General features: G+C 63.3%; 1 protein-coding gene across 1 annotated transcript in view; it reads left to right on the top strand.

Moving 5' to 3' along the window:
* The window catches only part of ABCC2 (ATP binding cassette subfamily C member 2), an 84,339-nt gene that overhangs the window by 5,152 nt on the left and 55,996 nt on the right, over positions 1 to 23,191 (top strand). Inside the window, 11 exon segments of the mRNA XM_075934449.1 lie at positions 8,037 to 8,210; positions 10,123 to 10,194; positions 10,196 to 10,270; positions 10,705 to 10,839; positions 11,237 to 11,359; positions 11,703 to 11,758; positions 16,923 to 17,139; positions 18,275 to 18,456; positions 19,632 to 19,809; positions 21,715 to 21,969; positions 22,338 to 22,407. Coding sequence (XP_075790564.1) covers positions 8,037 to 8,210; positions 10,123 to 10,194; positions 10,196 to 10,270; positions 10,705 to 10,839; positions 11,237 to 11,359; positions 11,703 to 11,758; positions 16,923 to 17,139; positions 18,275 to 18,456; positions 19,632 to 19,809; positions 21,715 to 21,969; positions 22,338 to 22,407 — 1,537 coding nt within the window.

Here is a 23,191-nt window from a genome sequence, read left to right as displayed (position 1 = left end):
CACTCCCCTGTCCCCACTCCCTGATTTCTGTCCCCATTCGCGTCCCCACTCCCCGAACTCTGTCCCCACTGGCACTCTGTCCCCTGCTGCAGACTCCTGTCCTCTGCCCTCCCAGCACCCTGTTCCCTCTCCCCTGCCCCCAGCCACAGTTCTCTGTCCCCACAAAATGTATAATTATAAATGCTTCATTTTAGATTTAACTAGCATGAATAAAAAACAGACCATTTATTTCATAACTATAAACACGTGATTTTAATTGTATGTATCTCATAATTTAAAAATAAACTGTTTATCAGAGTGTGTAAGTGAGGGCTGGGGATAGCAAGTGATGGACAGGAGGAGAATAGAGAGGGTGGTGCTTCAAGGAAGGGGAGGGGCTTCAAGGAAGGGGCGGGGTGGTAGATCTTTGCCTGTTCTGAGATTTGAAAAGTGATCTTGGGTGTAAAAAGGTTGGAGACCACTGATCTAGACTTTACCCTACTTACACATTATGAAGAGTCTTTTTCTTGGAGAGAGTCATGTCTTCTGTCTCCCCCAGTATCTAGAGAGCAAACTGGCTCAGAAACAAAGGAGGAAAAAGTGAAAAATTCCTTTGTCTCAGTTTGAAATTCCTACCTGCATTTCTATTGGCTGAATGCTACCTGGCTAGGTACAGGGGATAGAGTTAACCCTTTAGTCTCCAGGCTGCTGGCTATCCCTCATGGTCATGACACCAGGACTTAAAAACCTCTAGGGATGGAGATTCCACCCCCTCCCTAAGGAACCCATTCCAGTGCTTCCCCACCCTCCTAGTGAAATAGTTTTTCCTAATATCCAACCTAGACCTTCCCCATTGTAACTAGAGTCCATTGCTCCTTGTTCTGCCATCCGTCACTGCTGAGAACAGCCTCTCTCCGTCCTCTTTGGAACCTCCCTTCAGGGAGCTGAAGGCTGCTCTCAAATCCCCCCTCACTCTTCTCTTCTGTAGACTAAATAAGCCCAAGTCCCTCAGCCTCTCCTCATAAGTCATGTGCTTCAGCCCCCTAATTATTTTGGTCGTCCTCCATTGGACCCTCTCCAATGCGTCCACATCCTTTCTATAGTGGGGGGCCCAGAACTGGACACAATACTCCAGATGTGGCCTCACCAGAGCCAAATAAAGGGGAATAATCACTTCCCTAGATCTGCTGGCAATGCTCCTCTTAATGCAGCCTAATATGCCATTAGCCTGCTTGGCCACAAGGGCCCCTGTTGACTCATATCCAGCTTCTCATCCACTGTAACCCCCAGGTCCTTTTCTGCTGAACTGCTACTTAGCCAGTCGGTCCCCAGCCTGTACCAATGCTTGGGATTCTTCCGTCCCAAGTACAGGACTCTGCACTTGTCCTTGTTGAACCTCATCAGATTTCTTGTGGCCCAATCCTCTAATCTGTCCAGGTCACTTTGGACCCTATCTCCGTATCTACTTCTCCCCCTAGCTTAGTGTCATCCACAAACTTGCTGAGGGTGCAATCCATCCCCTCGGCCAGGTCATTAATAAAGATGTTGAACAAAACTGGCCCTAGAACTGATCCTTGGGGCACTCCGCTAGAAACCGACTGCCAACCTGACATCGAGCCGTTGATCACCACCCGCTGGGCCCGACAATTTAGCCAGCTTTCTGTCCACCTTACAGGCCATTTCTCCAATCCATACTTCTTCGGGTAGTGTCCGCATGGGTGCTCAACTGGGTCGGGTCCCATCCCGGCGCCGCAGATCAGAGATCTTCTAGCTGTTGTTTGCCAGACCGCGCATGCGCGGTGGCCATCTTCCAGCTTTTCGCACCGTTTCCAGTTGCGCGGTCCTGCTCGCCAGTTCCTACCAACCGTCTTTGGGCGCAGACAGAGTAACAGCTCCCCTTCCTGTTCTTTCTTTTACCTGAAAGGAGTAACTCATTTTAGTGGAAATAGTTCTTAGTTTAGTTAGTTGATTATATATATATACATATAGATATACTTTAAACAAAAACAAATTAAATATTTTTCTTATAGTTACTTAGTTAGTCTTCTACAATGCCTGGTTCCCCACGTTTTAAGAGGTGCGCGCTTTGGAAGGACTCCATGCCTGCTTCAGACGGGCATTCGGCGTGCATACAATGTCTCGGGGAGGGGCACATCCCACAGTAATGCCCTCACTGTTCCAAGCTAACGGCCAGAGCTCGCAGAGAGCGTGAGATATGTCTCTTTGACAAAGCCCTCACCCCACAGTCAGACCCTCTGGCAGAGGCATCTCATCATGTCCTGACTAAGGCTGCTTACAAGAAGAAGCCTTCCTCTCCATCTCGCTCTCTTCCATCAAGAGTGAGTACGGCTGACAAACTGGGCACCTCAGCCTCAGGCTTAGTGGTGACCCTCAGGGCAGAGAAGGACAAGCATGCCTGAAGTGCATCGGCACCAAGTTCATTGGAACGCACACCACATCGGGCTAAGTCAGGGTATGTCTACACTACCACCCTAGTTCGAACTAGGGTGGTAATGTAGGCAACCGGAGTTGCAAATGAAGCCCGGGATTTGAATTTCCCGGGCTTCATTTGCATCTTGCCGGGCGCCGCCATTTTTAAATGTCCGCTAGTGCAGACTCCGTGCTGCGTGGCTACACGCGGCACGGACTAGGTAGTTGGGAATAGGAAGCCTAGTCCAAACTACCTAGTCCGTGCCGCGCGGCTACATGCGGCTTCACGCGGCTACACGCGGCACGGACTAGGTAGTTGGGAATAGGAAGCCTAGTCCAAACTACCTAGTCCGTGCCGCGCGGCTACATGCGGCTTCACGCGGCTACACGCGGCACGGACTAGGTAGTTGGGAATAGGAAGCCTAGTCCAAACTACCTAGTCCGTGCCGCGCGGCTACATGCGGCTTCACGCGGCTACATGCGGCACGGACTAGGTAGTTGGGAATAGGAAGCCTAGTCCAAACTACCTAGTCCGTGCCGCGCGGCTACATGCGGCTTCACGCGGCTACACGCGGCACGGACTAGGTAGTTGGGAATAGGAAGCCTAGTCCAAACTACCTAGTCCGTGCCGCGCGGCTACATGCGGCTTCACGCGGCTACACGCGGCACGGACTAGGTAGTTTGGACTAGGCTTCCTATTCCGAACTACCTAGTCCGTGCCGCGTGTAGCCACGCAGCACGGAGTCCGCACTAGCGGACATTTAAAAATGGCGGCGCCCGGCAAGATGCAAATGAAGCCCGGGAAATTCAAATCCCGGGCTTCATTTGCAACTCCGGTTGCCTACATTACCACCCTAGTTCGAACTAGGGGGGTAGTGTAGACATACCCCCAGTTACTCCAGCGGCGCAGCCTCTGGCACTGGAGTCTTTGGCACTGAGACCCTCGACGTCGGGGGTCTTCTTCGGCACCAAGGATCAGGGCACCGCCCTCACCCCCAGCACGGAGAGCCATGGCACCTACAGAGCTCTCGGCACCGAGAACCACAGCACCTATTTCATCTCTGGTGTCCATTACTCCTGCTTCCACCAGTACCAGGTGGCACCGGCACAACCTGATGGGACGGCACCGTCAAGGAGGTCGACCCACTCTGCATCGCCCATCCACGTGTCGAGCAGAGTGAGGGAGAGGGCACAGTGGCTTCCTACCCCGTCTCCCAGTCCAGGTCCGGAGACATTTTCACTGGAACCACCTTCTCCACTGCCTTGCTCTCCTAGGATGACTTGCTACCAGTCTCCTGCAATGCACCATACTCGGCATGCTTCACCTTCATGCTATTACTACCACCGGTGCTATTCTCCATCGCCCTCTAATTCCAGACGACACTCCAGATCCCCGAGGTCTCCATCACATCACAGGTCCTCATATTATGGGCACCGTTACGCACGTCATTACATTTATTCTCCATATCATGACAACCACTGGTACAGGCGATATGATTCCAGGGATCAGTCGCTATGATCGCCGTCTCACTCGGCAGCTGTGTCTTTGTCACCGGCTCCATCATCTGTGGCACCACCCAAGCGTGTGTCCATTTCCCCACAGCCTGACAGACCCTCCACACCTTCAAGCAATCAATCCATGCCTCTTGAATGCGTGCCAGTGGATGCAGGCTACCCACCCGATACAGAGCATCAGTTTCCGACGGAGGTAGCATCATCGTCCCCTGATGGCGCTGTATTCCAGGGGGTACCTCTCTCACGGATGACATCAAAGACTTTCAAGAACTTTTTAAAAGGGTCACTGAGACTCAAAATGTCAGGCTAAGAGAAGTGCAACAGAAACAGCATCACTTGTTGAGGAATCTTCACCCCTCCCAGTCTTTGAAGATAGCTCTTCCACTAGATGATGCTATTTTAGAAATAGCCGATTCCATTTGGCAAACGCCGGCCTCTGCCCCACCCACAAACAAAAAGGCGGATAAGAAATATTTCATCCCGGCTACTGGCATGGACTTCTTGTTCAACCACCCTGGTCCTAATTCCCTCATTCTGGATGCAGTTCAGCAAAGGTCAAAGGCACCCCAGTATAAGAACACTGCAGGGGATAAGGATGTTAAACAGCTGGACCTGATTGGCAGGAAAGTCTACTCTTCCACCACTTTGTCACTCTGCATGGCTAACTATTCTGCCTTGTTAGCTAATCATACCTTCGACAATTACACCAAACTGGTCCCTCTCTTAGAACACCTCCTGGAGTCTAAGCGCCAGATACTCAAGAGTGTTATACAAGAGGGCTTCACATCTTCACGATCAGTGCTCTACATCACGCTAGATGCAGCAGACACGGCAGCCCACACCACGGCGACATCTATCGTTATGCGACGAGCATCCTGACTTCACATGGCAGCGACCCCCAAAGAACTCCAGACCAAGGTTGAAGATCTGCCATTTAATAGACAGAACCTGTTCGCCGATAGGACAGACCAAGTTTTGTATTCTGGAAAGGACACACGTACTACCTTAAGAACAATGGGGATGTACGTTACACGCCTTATTAGAGGCAGAGACCATTCCCCTACACACCACACCAGAGGAGATAGTACGATGCTCAAAGAGGCTGTCAGTGTCCCCAGAGGCGTTGCCCTCAGCAGCCCAGACCAACGCAACAGCAGTCGAACAAACAGCAAGTTTGACGCGAGCATCGAGGGACTGCAAACCATTCCGTTGATACCCTCTTTCACCGTCACCAAGGCGTTGTTCCACCACCACTTAAGGCCCTTCCGACATCGTTGGGCTGCCATCACGTCAGATCGATGGTCATACAGCTGATAACATCTGGTTATGTGATTCCATTTCTCTCGCTCCCTCCCACCCCCCCTCCTCTCCCTCTTCAGGGACACTTCTCACTAATCTCTTCTTGTCCAAAGGTATCCCACCTCCTTGTGCTAGAGGCTATAGAGAGGGTTCCAGAGCCTTTCCACGGCAGGAGGTTTTACTCCCATTATTTTCTAACGGAGAAGAAATCAGGCGGGTGGAGGCCTATACTCGACCTTTGGCAATTGAATCACTACCTATGCGACAGTGCTTCAGGATGGTGACTTTGGCAAAGATCATTCCAGCACTGGAACAACACGACTGGTTCGCATCCCTCGATTTGCAGGATGCCTACTTCCATATCGCCATACATCCAGCACACCGGCGATTTCTTTGTTTCGTACTAGGGGACAATCATTATCAGTACGAGGTCCTGCCATTCGGACTGTCATCAGCTCCGAGAGTTTTCTCGAAGACTCTTGCAGTAGCGGCGGCTTATCTTTGTCGCCTAGGAGTGATCTACACAGGTCCGTATTAGTTCTTGTCATAGTCAAACGTTCTCTTTGCTGGTGGATGACATCACGGCAGGCATGCCCTTTCACAAACCGCAACCCACGATACAACTTACAACGGATGCCTCGTTGATCGGATGGGAGGCGCACACTCAAGACAGTCAGGTTCAAGGTCGATGGTCCCCAGAGGAGTCTCTTCTCCACATAAACCTATTAGAATTACGAGCTGTCTCAAATGCATGCAGACATTTCCTTCCCTGCCTCCGCAACCGGGTTGCCATGGTTCTGACAGACAATATTACCACCGTTTACTATATAAACAGACAGAGAGGAGCTCGTTCCCACTCCCTGTGCATGGAGGCCGTCTACCTTTGGAACTTCTGCAATCTTCACAGAGTGACTCTTATAGCTGCTTACCTACCAGGGAAGGCCAACACCACGGCCGACGCGCTCAGCAGGCAATTCAGTCAACAGCACGAGTGGGAGATACACCCACACGTACTACGCGCTATATTCGACAAGTGGGGTCACCCGTTAGTCGACCTCTTTGCCACTCAGTACAACACGAGCGCTCACTATTGCTCCAGAGCGGGCATAGGTTGAGTCTCCCTAGAGGATGCTTTCCTTTACAACTGGAGCGGGAAGTTGCCGTTAGCATTCCCTCCCATTCCACTAATATCCAGGGTCCTAGAGAAGATACTTGCGGACAATGCAACAGTGATTTTAATAGCACCATTCTGGCCCTGCCAGATATGGTTCCCTTACCTCTTTCGGATGTCTCCTCATCATCCCTTCCATCTTCCGAATCGTCCAGACATTCTCACGCAGGACCATGGCCGCACTCTCCATCAGCAACCATATCGCCTCGCTCTCACGGCCTGGTTCCTATCTGGTTCAAGCAAACGGAGATAACTTGTTCTCATGAGGTGAAAAATGTTCTTCGACACAGCAGAAAACCCTCAACACGAGCTACTTCCCTTCATAAATGGTGCAGATTCCAATAATGGTGCATCACCAATAGCTTACCACCTACCACACCCTCATTGCAGTCCGCACTGGACTATATTCTACATCTCAAACAAACAGGACTCGCTATCTCCTCGCTCAAAGCCCACCTGGCGGTGACCGCGGCTTTTCATCAGCCCGTAGAAGGGTTCACCCCCTTTTCTCACCCAACTACAAAGAGGTTTCTAAAAGGAATTACTAATCTCTTTCCTGAGTACAAGCGACCTCCGGACTCTTGGAACTTAGAGCTCGTCTTAGACACGCTAATGCGTCCACCATTTGAACCATTAGCTACATGTGAATTTAATACGCTCGGGCTGTGTCTACATTGGCACCCTCTTCCGGAAAAGGGATGCTAATGAGACCAGTCGGAATTGCAAATGCCATGGGGGACTTAAATATCCCCCGCGGCATTTGCATGAACATGGCTGCCGCTTTTTTCTGGCTCGGGGCTTTGCCGGAGAAAAGCGCCAGTCTAGACGGGATCTTTCAGAAAATAAAGCCTTTTCCGGAAGATCCCTGTGGGTATGTCTACACTACCACCCTAGTTCGAACTAGGGTGGTAATGTAGTCAACCGGAGTTTCAAATGAAGCCCGGGATTTGAATTTCCCAGGCTTCATTTGCATCTTGCCGGGCGCTGCCATTTTTAAATGTCCGCTAGTTCGGACTCCATGCCCCGCGGCTACACGCGGCACAAACTAGGTAGTTCGGATTAGGCTTCCTATTCCGAACTACCGTTACTCCTCTGTTTGCTGCTCCTGTGCTGCTCCTGGGCCCCCAACCTGCAAAAGGTTCGTGGTGTAGGAATTAGACCCCGAGCTCCTTGGAAAATATTTCCAAGGTCTTTTCTGCAAAAGCACTAGCGCCTTCAGGTGCCCAAGTAACCCTGGGAATCAGGTTAACATGTCACTTCTCTCCCAAACGTGAAATGGTGCCTGTGGGCAGGCATGGAATTGGTGTGCACCCCGCCCCGTACAGCCCCATTTGTCTGACCCCCCCAATCTGGAAGTCAAAGCATGTCTATGTTTAGGGGAGGGGCACTGAATGGCTGGGGGTTGGGTCTATGTTTGGGGGAGTAGGGGTCCAGTGCAGGGTTCCCGTCCGTGAGCGGAGCGAGTGCGCCTCGGGGTGCTGGTCGGTGTCTGTTTGCGAGACCCGGCTGTGCGTCGGGGGAGAGGTGCTTGCACACATGGCGCCAGGGAGCAGACGGGCAGAGGCTCGCTCGGGGCTGGGGGATCTGCGGGGGTGCTGGTGAGTTTGTGGTGTGACAAATGACTCTTCCCTGTGCTGCCCAGAATGCTTCCCTGCTGGACACGCCCCAGCCCGACCTGCCGCCCTGCTTTGAGCAGACCGTGCTGGTCTGGATCCCTCTGGGCTTCCTCTGGCTCTTGGCCCCTTGGCAGCTGCTTCCCCTGTGTAAACCCAGAACCAAGAAATCATCTCTCACCAAGATCTACCTCACCAAGCAGGTACCACGCGCTACGGCCCCACAGCCAGGGGGCAATGAGGTCCGAGGGGGGGAGTGCCCTGGGCTGGGGGCACCATGGGGCACAGGGGGGCTGGGCTGAGGATACCGTGGGGCGCAGGGGGGCTGGGCTGAGGATACAATGGGGCGCAGGGGAGCTGGGCTGAGGATACCGTGGGGCGCAGGGGGGCTGGGCTGAGGATACAATGGGGCGCAGGGGAGCTGGGCTGAGGATACAGTGGGGCACAGGGGAGCTGGGCTGAGGATACCGTGGGGCACAAGGGGGCTGGGCTGAGGATACCGTGGGGCACAGGGGGGCTGGGCTGAGGATACCGTGGGGCGCAGGGGGGCTGGGCTGAGGATACAATGGGGCGCAGGGGAGCTGGGCTGAGGATACCGTGGGGCACAAGGGGGCTGGGCTGAGGATACCGTGGGGCGCAGGGGGGCTGGGCTGAGGATACCGTGGGGCGCAAGGGGGCTGGGCTGAGGATACAATGGGGCGCAGGGGAGCTGGGCTGAGGATACCGTGGGGCACAAGGGGGCTGGGCTGAGGATATCGTGGGGCGCAGGGGGGCTGGGCTGAGGATACCGTGGGGCGCAGGGGGGCTGGGCTGAGGATACCGTGGGGCACAAGGGGGCTGGGCTGAGGATATCATGGGGCGCAGGGGGGCTGGGCTGAGGATACCGTGGGGCGCAGGGGGGCTGGGCTGAGGATACCGTGGGGCACAAGGGGGCTGGGCTGAGGATATCGTGGGGCGCAGGGGGGCTGGGCTGAGGATACCGTGGGGCACAAGGGGGCTGGGCTGAGGATATCATGGGGCGCAGGGGGGCTGGGCTGAGGATACCGTGGGGCGCAGGGGGGCTGGGCTGAGGATACCGTGGGGTGCAGTGGGTGCCGCTCCCCCGGGGGGGTGTGGGGAGACCCAGGGCAGTAGGGGGGGCCTGGCGGCGCGGTGCCGCTCCCCCGGGGGGGTGTGGGGAGCCCCAGGGCAGTAGGGGGGGCCTGGCGGCGCGGTGCCGCTCCCCCGGGGGGTGTGGGGAGCCCCAGGGCAGTGGGGGGGGCCTGGCGGCGCGGTGTTGCTCCCCCGGGGGGTGTGGGGAGCCCCAGGGCAGTGGGGGGGGCCTGGTGGTGCGGTGCCGCTCCCCCGGGGGGTGTGGGGAGCCCCAGGGCAGTAGGGGGGGCCTGGCGGCGCGGTGCCGCTCCCCCAGGGGGTGTGGGGAGCCCCAGGGCAGTAGGGGGGGCATGGCGGCGCGGTGCCGCTCCCCCGGGGGGTGTGGGGAGCCCCAGGGCAGTGGGGGGGGCCTGGCGGCGCGGTGCCGCTCCCCCGGGGGGGGTGTGGGGAGCCCCAGGGCTGTAGGGGGGGGGGCCTGGCGGCGCGGTGCCGCTCCCCCGGGGGGGGTGGGGAGCCCCAGGGCAGTGGGGGGGGCCTGGCAGCGCGGTGCCGCTCCCCCGGGGGGGGTGTGGGGAGCCCCAGGGCAGTAGGGGGGGCCTGGCAGCGCGGTGCCGCTCCCCCGGGGGTTGTGGGGAGCCCCAGGGCAGTGGGGGGGGCCTGGCGGCGCGGTGCCGCTCCCCCGGGGGGGGGGTGAGGAGCCCCAGGGCTGTAGGAGGGGGGCCTGGCGGCGCGGTGCCGCTCCCCCGGGGGGGGTGGGGAGCCCCAGGGCAGTGGGGGGGGCCTGGCAGCGCGGTGCCGCTCCCCCGGGGGGGTGTGGGGAGCCCCAGGGCAGTAGGGGGGGGGGCCTGGCGGCGCGGTGCCGCTCCCCCGGGGGGGGTGTGAGGAGCCCCAGGGCTGTAGGAGGGGGGCCTGGCGGCGCGGTGCCGCTCCCCCGGGAGTGTGGGGAGCCCCAGGGCTGTTCCCTCGTAAGCCAACAGGCAGGGAGCAGGCTCACGTCTCTCCTGACGGCCGCTGTCCCCGCAGGCGCTGACGGCACTGCTCTTGCTGACAGCCATGGCTGAACTGGCCTTCACGCTGGCCGAGGACTTTGGCCAGCCCCCCCCACCCGGCTCCGGCCAGCAGGAACCCCGCGGTGCAGTACAGCAACCCCGCCCTGTACACGGCAAGCTGGGTAAGAGCCTCCATGCGGGGGCAGTGGAAAGGGCGGGTCAGGCTGAGTCGCAGGGAACTCCCGAGCAGGCGGGGCTGCAGGGCAGGGCCAGGGGCCGGGGGCAGTGGAAAGGGAGGGTCAGGCTGAGTCGCAGGGAACTCCCGAGCAGGCGGGGCTGCAGGGCAGGGCCAGGGGCCGGGGGCAGTGACAGTTACCGCAGACACGGACGTGCACTGCCAGGCCGGCCCCTCGTCCTGCGGGAGGCTGCTGAATGAAGGGGTCAGGCTCCCTGCACACTCAGGCAGGGGTCACGGATCGGGGGAGCCAGATTCTGCATCTCGGGCTTCCTGAGGCCCGTGTGTAATCTCCAGTCATGGGCCCCTGGGGGCCCACCCAGGGGACACTGTCCTGGGTTTCTGTCACCCCGGCGCTGACCCACTTCGCTCTCTCCCCAGTTCCTGGTTCTGCTGCTGCATGACACTCAGCGCTTCCACCGGCGCAGGGACTCTGGGCCGCTCGTCCTCTTCTGGATCCTCTCCCTGCTCTGCTCCGTGTTCCCGCTCCAGACGCTCATCCGGAAGGCACTGCCGGTCAGGAGTGGTGGGACCTGGGGGCCAAGGCCCCTGTGAAATCCCTCACCCCCCGAGCACGGCCCAGGGACTTCTCCTCCCTTGTGGGCTCTTAACAAGCATCAGCTTTTGAGGCCCTGCAGCCTCGCCTAAGTACGCACCCATGGGAAATACGGGGGAGAGGGAAGGAGAAATCGCTCTCCACCACTCTTCTCTGGGGGTCTGTCTGCTCTACCCGCTGGTTCGAACTAGGGGGTAATGTAGTCATCCGCAGCTGCACGTGAATTTCCGGTTAGCCCTGGGGCTGGAGGCGCTGCTGTGGGAAGGCCCATTGCCGCTCACTTCCCTGCCCCAGGGTGGGCTGTGTTGGTACCATGCCTGCAGATGCCTCAGTCCCTGAGGACTTTCCTTTCCCCAGGGCCCAGTTCCTGACCTGCCCCGGTTCAGCCTCTTCCTCATCTCCTATGGGCTCCAGCTCCTCCTCTTGCTCACCTCGGCGTTCTCGGACGTGGCCCCGGAAGCGGAGGGCGTGGCCAAGAAGGTGAGCCTGTGCGGCGGGCGCTGGGCCGTGGGGTGAGCGTGGCCGGCAGAGCCTGGGGGCAGCTTGGGCTGGGGGGGAGGCCACAAGGTGGCTCCCGGGTGAGATCCCGTCTCGCGTCCTGGGGTCCGGGAGGCCTCGGTGTGGGCGGAGGAGTCCCCACTCGCAGCCTTTCAGCCGGTGCAGGTCGCAAGAGGGGCCGGCCCAGCCCCATGGACTCTGTGGGACTGGCCGTGGCTCCCCCTCAGCCCAGCGCGGGCCCCCAGGGTTCCCCTTGGAAGGGGGAGGCTGAGTTGGCGCTTGCACAGGTCTGGCTGTGGCGAACAGACTCCTCTCTGTCTCCTAGAACCCAGAGGTCACGGCCTCCTTCCTGAGCACTCTCACCTTCGGCTGGTACAGCAGGTAGGTGGGGCAGGGCCGGGCGGGGCGGGGCAGGGCAGGGCAGGGCGGGGCGCGGCGGGGCAGGGCGAGGCAGGGAGCAGCTGCTCAGATGCTGTTTTCTGACTCTGCTGAGCTGGGTTCACGTCTGCCCCGTCAGCCCAGCGGGGACGATACGGGGGCAGAGGAGGGGCTCTTGGCTTACGGGGGCAGAGGAGCGGCTCTTGGCTTGCGGGGGCAGAGGAACGGCTCTTGGCTTACGGGGGCAGAGGAGCGGCTCTTGGCTTACGGGAGCAGAGGAGCGGCTCTTGGCTTGCGGGGGCAGAGGAGGGGCTCTTGGCTTACGGGGGCAGAGGAGCGGCTTTTGGCTTGCGGGGGCAGAGGAGCGGCTCTTGGCTTACGGGGGCAGAGGAGGGGCTCTTGGCTTACGGGGGCAGAGGAGGGGCTCTTGGCTTGCGGGGGCAGAGGAGCGGCTCTTGGCTTACGGGGGCAGAGGAGCGGCTCTTGGCTTGCGGGGCCAGAGGAGCGGCTCTTGGCTTGCGGGGGCAGAGGAGCGGCTCTTGGCTTGCGGGGGCAGAGGAGCGGCTCTTGGCTTGCGGGGCCAGAGGAGCGGCTCTTGGCTTACGGGGGCAGAGGAGCCGCTCTTGGCTTGCGGGGGCAGAGGAGCGGCTCTTGGCTTACGGGGGCAGAGGAGCGGCTCTTGGCTTGCGGGGGCAGAGGAGCGGCTCTTGGCTTGCGGGGCCAGAGGAGCGGCTCTTGGCTTACGGGGGCAGAGGAGCCGCTCTTGGCTTACGGGGGCAGAGGAGCGGCTCTTGGCTTACGGGGGCAGAGGAGGGGCTCTTGGCTTGCGGGGGCAGAGGAGGGGCTCTTGGCTTGCGGGGGCAGAGGAGCGGCTCTTGGCTTACGGGGGCAGAGGAGCGGCTCTTGGCTTGCGGGGGCAGAGGAGGGGCTCTTGGCTTACGGGAGCAGAGGAACGGCTCTTGGCTTGCGGGGGCAGAGGAGGGGCTCTTGGCTTACGGGGGCAGAGGAGCGGCTCTTGGCTTGCGGGGGCAGAGGAGGGGCTCTTGGCTTGCGGGGGCAGAGGAGGGGCTCTTGGCTTACGGGGGCAGAGGAGCGGCTCTTGGCTTGCGGGGGCAGAGGAACGGCTCTTGGCTTGCGGGGGCAGAGGAGCGGCTCTTGGCTTACGGGGGCAGAGGAGCGGCTCTTGGCTTACGGGGCCAGAGGAGGGGCTCTTGGCTTACGGGGGCAGAGGAGCGGCTCTTGGCTTACGGGGGCAGAGGAGCGGCTCTTGGTTTACGGGGGCAGAGGAGCGGCTCTTGGCTTACGGGGGCAGAGGAGGGGCTCTTGGTTTACGGGGGCAGAGGAGCGGCTCTTGGCTTACGGGGGCAGAGGAGCGGCTCTTGGCTTGCGGGGGCAGAGGAGCGGCTCTTGGCTTGCGGGGGCAGAGGAGGGCCTCTTGGATTACGGGGGCAGAGGAGCGGCTCTTGGCTTGCGGGGGCAGAGGAGCGGCTCTTGGCTTATGGGGGCAGAGGAGGGGCTCTTGGCTTGCGGGGGCAGAGGAGGGGCTCTTGGCTTGCGGGGGCAGAGGAGAGGCTCTTGGCTTACGGGGGCAGAGGAGCGGCTCTTGGCTTACGGGGGCAGAGGAGAGGCTCTTGGCTTACGGGGGCAGAGGAGGGGCTCTTGGCTTACGGGGCAGAGGAGGGGCTCTTGGCTTGCGGGGGCAGAGGAGCGGCTCTTGGCTTACGGGGGCAGAGGAGAGGCTCTTGGCTTACGGGGGCAGAGGAGCGGCTCTTGGCTTACGGGGCAGAGGAGGGGCTCTTGGCTTGCGGGGGCAGGGGAGGGGCTCTTGGCTTGCGGGGGCAGAGGAGGGGCTCTTGGCTTACGGGGGCAGAGGAGGGGCTCTTGGCTTACGGGGGCAGAGGAGCGGCTCTTGGCTTGCGGGGGCAGAGGAGCGGCTCTTGGCTTGCGGGGGCAGAGGAGCGGCTCTTGGCTTGCGGGGGCAGAGGAGGGGCTCTTGGCTTACGGGGGCAGAGGAGGGGCTCTTGGCTTGCGGGGGCAGAGGAGCGGCTCTTGGCTTACGGGGGCAGAGGAGCGGCTCTTGGCTTGCGGGGGCAGAGAAGCGGCTCTTGGCTTGCGGGGGCAGAGGAGGGGCTCTTGGCTTGCGGGGGCAGAGGAGCGGTGTGACGGCGCGTTGGGGGTTCCCCGTCTCCTGCACCCCGAAATGGCACAAACAGACTTCACCAGCCGGTGGAATAGAGGAAGTTTATTGCCTCTCCAGGATACAGCACAGCACAGATGTAATCTGGTCACAGAGCTGGGCTAGGATGCCTCAGGCCCCCTTGAGATGGGGCAGACTGGGCCCCTAAACTCCAGCCCCTTCTCCTAGGCTCTCCTCCATGCTCTCCCACAGTAACTAACTAAATTCCCTTGCAGCCCTGCCCCCCAGCCAGGGCAGCATCCACCTTCCTTTGTTCCTCTCCATGGGGGGTGTCTGGCCACTGGTTCAACAAGTTTGGCATTACCTCTGCCTAGCGAGGTTTTCCCTGCTGGGTCTTGCTCCAGACAGCAGGGGTCACCACAGCCCAGCAAGTACCCCCACTACGTCTCAAGCGGCTCTTGGCTTGCGGGGGCAGAGGAGCGGCTCTTGGCTTACGGGGGCAGAGGAGGGGCTCTTGGCTTACGGGGGCAGAGGAGCGGCTCTTGGCTTACGGGGGCAGAGGAGCGGCTCTTGGCTTGCGGGGGCAGAGGAGGGGCTCTTGGCTTACGGGGGCAGAGGAGGGGCTCTTGGCTTACGGGGGCAGAGGAGCGGCTCTTGGTTTGTGGGGGCAGAGGAGCGGCTCTTGGTTTACGGGGGCAGAGGAGGGGCTCTTGGCTTACGGGGGCAGAGGAGGGTCTCTTGGCTTACGGGGGCAGAGGAGGGGCTCTTGGCTTACGGGGGCAGAGGAGCGGCTCTTGGCTTGCGGGGGCAGAGGAACGGCTCTTGGCTTGCGGGGGCAGAGGAGGGGCTCTTGGCTTACGGGGGCAGAGGAGCGGCTCTTGGCTTGCGGGGGCAGAGGAACGGCTCTTGGCTTGCGGGGGCAGAGGAGTGGCTCTTGGCTTGCGGGGCCAGAGGAGGGGCTCTTGGCTTACGGGGGCAGAGGAGCGGCTCTTGGCTTACGGGGGCAGAGGAGGGGCTCTTGGCTTACGGGGGCAGAGGAGCGGCTCTTGGCTTACGGGGGCAGAGGAGCGGCTCTTGGCTTGCGGGGGCAGAGGAGCGGCTCTTGGCTTACGGGGGCAGAGGAGGGGCTCTTGGCTTACGGGGGCAGAGGAGCGGCTCTTGGTTTACGGGGGCAGAGGAGCGGCTCTTGGCTTACGGGGGCAGAGGAGGGGCTCTTGGTTTACGGGGGCAGAGGAGCGGCTCTTGGCTTACGGGGGCAGAGGAGCGGCTCTTGGCTTGCGGGGGCAGAGGAGCGGCTCTTGGCTTGCGGGGGCAGAGGAGGGCCTCTTGGATTACGGGGGCAGAGGAGCGGCTCTTGGCTTGCGGGGGCAGAGGAGCGGCTCTTGTCTTACGGGGGCAGAGGAGGGGCTCTTGGCTTGCGGGGGCAGAGGAGCGGCTCTTGGCTTACGGGGGCAGAGGAGCGGCTCTTGGCTTGCGGGGGCAGAGGAGCGGCTCTTGGCTTACGGGGGCAGAGGAGGGGCTCTTGGCTTACGGGGGCAGAGGAGCGGCTCTTGGCTTACGGGGGCAGAGGAGCGGCTCTTGGCTTGCGGGGGCAGAGGAGCGGCTCTTGGCTTACGGGGGCAGAGGAGCGGCTCTTGGCTTACGGGGGCAGAGAAGGGGCTCTTGGCTTACGGGGGCAGAGGAGCGGCTCTTGGCTTACGGGGGCAGAGGAGCGGCTCTTGGCTTGCGGGGGCAGAGGAGGGGCTCTTGGCTTACGGGGGCAGAGGAGCGGCTCTTGGCTTGCGGGGGCAGAGGAGCGGCTCTTGGCTTGCGGGGGCAGAGGAGGGGCTCTTGGCTTACGGGGGCAGAGGAGCGGCTCTTGGCTTACGGGGGCAGAGGAGGGGCTCTTGGCTTGCGGGGGCAGAGGAGCGGCTCTTGGCTTACGGGGGCAGAGGAGGGGCTCTTGGCTTGCGGGGGCAGAGGAGCGGCTCTTGGCTTGCGGGGGCAGAGGAGGGGCTCTTGGCTTGCGGGGGCAGAGGAGGGGCTCTTGGCTTGCGGGGGCAGAGGAGCGGCTCTTGGCTTACGGGGGCAGAGGAGCGGCTCTTGGCTTGCGGGGGCAGAGAAGCGGCTCTTGGCTTGCGGGGGCAGAGGAGCGGTGTGACGGCGCGTTGGGGGTTCCCCGTCTCCTGCACCCCGAAATGGCACAAACAGACTTCACCAGCCGGTGGAATAGAGGAAGTTTATTGCCTCTCCAGGATACAGCACAGCACAGATGTAATCTGGTCACAGAGCTGGGCTAGGATGCCTCAGGCCCCCTTGAGATGGGGCAGACTGGGCCCCTAAACTCCAGCCCCTTCTCCTAGGCTCTCCTCCATGCTCTCCCACAGTAACTAACTAAATTCCCTTGCAGCCCTGCCCCCCAGCCAGGGCAGCATCCACCTTCCTTTGTTCCTCTCCATGGGGGGTGTCTGGCCACTGGTTCAACAAGTTTGGCATTACCTCTGCCTAGCGAGGTTTTCCCTGCTGGGTCTTGCTCCAGACAGCAGGGGTCACCACAGCCCAGCAAGTACCCCCACTACGTCTCAAGCGGCTCTTGGCTTGCGGGGGCAGAGGAGCGGCTCTTGGCTTACGGGGGCAGAGGAGGGGCTCTTGGCTTACGGGGGCAGAGGAGCGGCTCTTGGCTTACGGGGGCAGAGGAGCGGCTCTTGGCTTACGGGGGCAGAGGAGGGGCTCTTGGCTTACGGGGGCAGAGGAGCGGCTCTTGGTTTGTGGGGGCAGAGGAGCGGCTCTTGGTTTACGGGGGCAGAGGAGGGGCTCTTGGCTTACGGGGGCAGAGGAGGGGCTCTTGGCTTACGGGGGCAGAGGAGGGGCTCTTGGCTTACGGGGGCAGAGGAGCGGCTCTTGGCTTGCGGGGGCAGAGGAGGGGCTCTTGGCTTGCGGGGGCAGAGGAGCGGCTCTTGGCTTGCGCGGCCAGGGAGGTTCAGCAGCCCCGGGGGCGCTCGGCAGGAGGCCCGTTCCGGCGTTGCTGCCTGCAGCTCTCCCTGCCCACAGGATGGTTCTGAGGGCCTATCGCAAGCCCTTGGAGATGGAGGATCTCTGGGACTTGAGGGAAGACGTGAAAACCCAGCAGGTCTTCAGCAGGTTTGACAGGAACATGCGGGCCGAGCTGCGCAAGGCCCGGCGGGCGCTGGAGAGGAGCTCGCCCAGGGCAGCCCCAGAGCTCAGGAATGGGCTCGGCAGGCCCTGCAGCAAAGACTTCCTGGTGCTGGTAACTCCTGCCTGCCGTGGGCCCTGGCGCAGGCCGTGGGCGCTTGGCTCCAAGTGAGGGGAGGGGGCTTGGAGGGAGCCCCACGTGTCTCAAGATCTGCTCCCCTCACTAGCTCCACAGGCCTGTCTCACGGCCCCTGCCCCGGGCCAGCCGTGCCGCTGCATCCACTTGGGCGAGCCCAGGCAGTGCATGGGAGGGGCAGGGCCCCGTGGGGTATCGGAGCCAGGCAGTGTATGAGAGGGGCAGGGCCCCGTGGGGTATCGGAGCCAGGCAGTGCATGGGAGGGGCAGGGCCCCGTGGGGTATCGGAGCCAGGCAGTGCACGGGAGGGTATCGGAGCCAGGCAGTGCACAGGAGGGGCAGGGCCCCGTGGGGTATCGGAGCCAGGCAGTGCACGGGAGGGTATCGGAGCCAGGCAGTGCACGGGAGGGGCAGGGCCCCGTGGGGTATCGGAGCCAGGCAGTGCACGGGAAGGTATCGGAGCCAGGCAGTGCACGGGAGGGTATCGGAGCCAGGCAGTGCACGGGAGGGTATCGGAGCCAGGCAGTGCACAGGAGGGGCAGGGCCCCATGGGGTATCGGAGCCAGGCAGTGCACGGGAGGGTATCGGAGCCAGGCAGTGCACAGGAGGGGCAGGGCCCCATGGGGTATCGGAGCCAGGCAGTGCACAGGAGGGGCAGAGCCCCGTGGGGTATCAGAGCCAGGCAGTGCACAGGAGGGGCAGGGCCCCGTGGGGTATCGGAGTCAGGCGGTGCACAGGAGGGGCAGGGCCTCATGGGGTATCGGAGCCAGGCAGTGCACGGGAGGGTATCGGAGCCAGGCAGTGCACGGGAGGGTATCGGAGCCAGGCAGTGCACGGGAGGGGCAGGGTCCCGTCGGGTATCGGAGCCAGGCAGTGCACGGGCGGGTATCGGAGCCAGGCAGTGCACGGGAGGGGCAGGGCCCCATGGGGTATCGGAGCCAGGCAGTGCACGGGAGGGTATCGGAGCCAGGCAGTTCACGGGAGGGTATCGGAGCCAGGCAGTGCACGGGAGGGGCAGGGCCCCGTGGGGTATCGGAGCCAGGCAGTGCACGGGAGGGTATCGGAGCCAGGGTGCGGCCGCAGGGGCCTGTCTGACCCAGCTGGCTCCGTGCTAGGAGGAGAAGCGGTCGAGGAGGAAGAGGGAGGAGGCGGAGGACGGCCGCGGCCACGGCAGGGATCACCCTAAGGCCTGGCTGGCGAAGACCCTTCTCAGAACCTTTGCCGGGAACCTCCTGAAATCGGTGGCTTTCAAGCTGGTGCACGACCTGCTGGTGTTCGCCAGCCCCCAGCTGCTGAAGTGAGTCCGCCTCCCTGGGTTGCCTCCAGAGGGCCCCCTGGCTGCCCCCCACCCTGCCAGGGGCTGCTCCGCCCTCCAGGGCTGGTTGTTACAGCTGGGCGGGGGGGGGGAGGCTGGTGTCTGTGGGTGGGGATGGGGTGGGGATGTCTCCAGAGTTAGTTGCTTTGAGGAGGGAGTGCTGATGCCCTTCTGGGTGTCGCTTGGGGGGGGGAAGGGGTGTCTGGGGGCCAGAGGTGACCCCAGAGGGCTTGTCTCTGGGCAGTGTCAGCAATGTTCCTGGGGACTGGTCTCTGTGGGGCAGATATGGCAGGATCCATAGGGGGCTAGTCTGTGGGGCAGGAGTGGCAGGATGCATGAGGGGATGGTCTGTGGGCTGGGGTGACAGGATTCATGGGGGCCTGGTCTGTGAGGGGTGGCAGGATCCATGGGGGGCTGGTCTATGGGGTAGGGGTGGCAGGATGTGTAGGGGGCTGGTCTGTGGGGCAGGGGGGGCAGGATCCATGGGGGGCTGGTCTGTGAGGGGTGGCAGGATCCATGGGGGGCTGGTCTATGGGGTAGGGGTGGCAGGATGTGTAGGGGGCTGGTCTGTGGGCAGGGGTGACAGGATTCATGGGGGGCTGGCCTGTGGCAGGGGGGCAGGATCCGTGGGGGGCTGGCCTGTGGCAGGGGGGCAGGATCCGTGGGGGGCTGGCCTGTGGCAGGGGGGCAGGATCCGTGGGGGGCTGGCCTGTGGCAGGGAGGCAGGATCCGTGGGGGGCTGGCCTGTGAGGAGTGACAGGATTCATGGGGGGCTGGCCTGTGGCAGGGGGGCAGGATCCGTGGGGGGCTGGCCTGTGGCAGGGGGGCAGGATCCGTGGGGGGCTGGCCTGTGGCAGGGGGCAGGGTCCGTGGGGGGTGGCCTGTGGCAGGGGGCAGGGTCCGTGGGGGGCTGGCCTGTGGCAGGGGACAGGGTCCGTGTGGGGCTCTGTGGCAGGGGGCAGGGTCCGTGGGGGGCTCTGTGGCAGGGGGCAGGGTCCGTGGGGGGTGGCCTGTGGCAGGGGGCAGGGTCCGTGGGGGGTGGCCTGTGGCAGGGGGCGGGGTCCGTGGGGGTCTCTGTGGCAGGGGGAGGGTCCGTGGGGGGTGGCCTGTGGCAGGCTCTCCATGCCGGCTGGTCTCACTGGTGCCCTGGCTCTCAGGCTGCTGATCTCCTTCGTGGCGGACGGCTCGGCGCACGCCTGGCAGGGCTACGCCTACGCGCTGCTGCTGCTGGTCACCGTGCTGGTCCAGTCCCTCTGCCTGCAGCAGTACTTCCAGCTCTGCTTCCTGCTGGGCCTGAGCGTGCGCACCGCCCTCATGGCCGCTGTCTACAAGAAGGTGGGTGGGTCCCTGTGACGGCGCGTTGGGGGTTCCCCGTCTCCTGCACCCCGAAATGGCACGAACAGACTGCACCAGCCAGTGGAATTGAGGGTGGTTTATTGCTCCTCCAGCACAGCGCAGCACAGATGGAATCTGGTTACAGGAACTGGGGCTAAGAGGCCTCAGTGCCCCCCCTTGAGATAGGGGAGTCCCAGCCCCCTCCCCAGCTCCTTATTCCCTGCCTTCCAGACAGGAACTAACTAACCCTCTTCCAGCCCTGCCCCCCAGCCAGGGCAGCATCCACCTCCCTTTGTTCCTCTCCACCTCCCTGCAGCATGGAGTCCCCAGGGTCGGCCGGGCGGGCAGGGCTCTGTGGAGTGATCCCTGGGCAGGGACAGGCGGGCTGCAGTCCTGGGGCACCTCCCTGCAGCATGGAGTCCCCAGGGTCGGCCAGGCGGGCTGGGCTCTGTGGAGTGATCCCTGGGCAGGGACAGGCGGGCTGGGCTCTGTGGAGTGATCCCTGGGCAGGGACAGGCGGGCTGGGCTCTGTGGAGTGATCCCTGGGCAGGGACAGGCGGGCTGGGCTCTGTGGAGTGATCCCTGGGCAGGGACAGGCGGGCTGGGCTCTGTGGAGTGATCCCTGGGCAGGGACAGGCGGGCTGGGCTCTGTGGAGTGATCCCTGGGCAGGGACAGGCGGGCTGCAGTCCTGGGGGCACCTCCCTGCAGCATGGAGTCCCCAGGGTCGGCCGGGTGGGCTGGGCTCTGTGGAGTGATCCCTGACAGGGTCAGGCGGGCTGCAGTCCTGGGGGCACCTCCCTGCAGCATGGAGTCCCCAGGGTCGGCCGGGCGGGCTGGGCTCTGGGGAGTGATCCCTGGGCAGGGACAGGCGGGCTGCAGTCCTGGGGGCACCTCCCTGCAGCATGGAGTCCCCAGGGTCGGCCGGGTGGGCTGGGCTCTGCGGAGTGATCCCTGGGCAGGGACAGGCAGGCTGGGCTCTGGGGAGTGATCCCTGGGCGGGGACAGGCGGGCTGCAGTCCTGGGGCACCTCCCTGCAGCATGGAGTCCCCAGGGTCGGCCGGGCGGGCTGGGCTCTGTGGAGTGATCCCTGACAGGGTCAGGCGGGCTGCAGTCCTGGGGGCACCTCCCTGCAGCATGGAGTCCCCAGGGTCGGCCGGGCGGGCTGGGCTCTGTGGAGTGATCCCTGGGCAGGGACAGGCGGGCTGCAGTCCTGGGGGCACCTCCCTGCAGCATGGAGTCCCCAGGGTCGGCCGGGCGGGCTGGGCTCTGTGGAGTGATCCCTGGGCGGGGACAGGCGGGCTGCAGTCCTGGGGCACCTCCCTGCAGCATGGAGTCCCCAGGGTCGGCCGGGTGGGCTGGGCTCTGTGGAGTGATCCCTGGGCGGGGACAGGCGGGCTGCAGTCCTGGGGCACCTCCCTGCAGCATGGAGTCCCCAGGGTCGGCCGGGCGGGCTGGGCTCTGTGGAGTGATCCCTGACAGGGTCAGGCGGGCTGCAGTCCTGGGGGCACCTCCCTGCAGCATGGAGTCCCCAGGGTCGGCTGGGCGGGCTGGGCTCTGTGGAGTGATCCCTGGGCGGGGACAGGCGGGCTGCAGTCCTGGGGCACCTCCCTGCAGCATGGAGTCCCCAGGGTCGGCCGGGCGGGCTGGGCTCTGTGGAGTGATCCCTGGGCGGGGACAGGCGGGCTGCAGTCCTGGGGCACCTCCCTGCAGCATGGAGTCCCCAGGGTCGGCCGGGCGGGCTGGGCTCTGTGGAGTGATCCCTGGGCAGGGACAGGCGGGCTGCAGTCCTGGGGCACCTCCCTGCAGCATGGAGTCCCCAGGGTCGGCCGGGCGGGCTGGGCTCTGTGGCCGAGAGCCAGGCGCTTCAATGGCTCTGGGCCCTGCTGACCGCGCTCCCGTCCTAGGCGCTGTCCGTCTGCAACGCCACCCGCAAGCAGCACACGCAGGGCGAGACGGTGAACCTGATGGCGGCCGACGCCCAGAGGTTCATGGACCTGACCAACTTCCTCCACCAGCTGTGGTCGGCGCCGCTGCAGATCGCCCTGGCCACCCTCTTCCTGTGGTGGGAGCTGGGCCCCTCCGTCCTGGCCGGGATCGGGGTCATGGTGCTGGTCATCCCCATCAACGCTGTCCTGGTCACCAAGGCCAGGGGCATTCAGGTCAGGGGCTGGGCAGGGCCCCCCGGCTAGCAGGCAGAGGCCCCTCCGTGCTGGAGCCCCCCCGCCCAGCCTGCCCCACCCTCTGGTGCCCGCTTGCTGGCAGCAGCAGTGGAATGGAGAGGGGCCCCTGGAGAGGCGATGCAGCCGGCTCAGGGCTGCCCCGGGCCCTGCAGTCCCCAGACCCCCCAGTCGGCTGAGCCCCCTGCCCCTCCGCTGGTGCAGGCCCTGGCCGGGGGGAGCTGGGACCAGAGAGGAGTCTGGGGGGGCCTGCGGGTGGAGAGCCCTGGCAGGGCGGGGGTTGAGCTGCTCCTCGCATTGGGGGCTGGGGGGACCCACCTCGCCTTTCCCGTCTGCTTTTCTCTGGGCAGATGAAGAACATGAAGAACAAGGACGAGCGCATGAAAATAATGAATGAGATCCTCAGTGGGATCAAGGTGAGCACATGGACCTCCCAGCTCAGTGCCGGCTGGCCCCTCCCCCCGCGGGGCATTCGGGGGGCCCTGGATCCCCACCTGGGGCATTGGGGCGGTGCCTGGCTCCCCCCGCGGGGCATTCGGGGGGGCCTGGATCCCCACCTGGGGCATTGAGGCGGTGCCTGGCTCCCCCCACGGGGCATTCGGGGGGCCCTGGATCCCCACCTGGGGCATTGGGGCGGTGCCTGGCTCCCCCCGAGGGGCATTTGGGGGGCCCTGGATCCCCACCTGGGGCATTGGGGTGGTGCCTGGCTCCCCCCACGGGGCATTCGGGGGGCCCTGGATCCCCACCTGGGGCATTGGGGCGGTGCCTGGCTCCCCTCGCGGGGCATTCGGGGGGCCCTGGATCCCCACCTGGGGCATTGGGGCGGTGCCTGGCTCCCCCCACGGGGCATTTGGGGGGCCCTGGATCCTCACCTGGGGCATTGGGGCGGTGCCTGGCTCCCCCCGCGGGGCATTCGGGGGGGCCTGGATCCCCACCTGGGGCATTGGGGCGGTGCCTGGCTCCCCCCGCGGGGCATTCGGGGGGGCCTGGATCCCCACCTGGGGCATTGGGGCGGTGCCTGGCTCCCCCCGCGGGGTATTCGGGGGGCCCTGGATCCTCACCTGGGGCATTGGGGCGGTGCCTGGCTCCCCCCGCGGGGTATTCGGGGGGCCCTGGATCCTCACCTGGGGCATTGGGGCGGTGCCTGGCTCCCCCTGCGGGGCATTTGGGGGGCCCTGGATCCCCACCTGGGGCATTGAGGCGG

The sequence above is a fragment of the Pelodiscus sinensis genome, chromosome 8, assembly GCF_049634645.1.
Source record: "Pelodiscus sinensis isolate JC-2024 chromosome 8, ASM4963464v1, whole genome shotgun sequence".
NCBI lineage: Eukaryota > Metazoa > Chordata > Testudines > Trionychidae > Pelodiscus > Pelodiscus sinensis.
The sequence above is the reverse complement of the archived record's forward strand: the minus strand, read 5'-3'. Positions and strand labels throughout refer to the sequence as shown.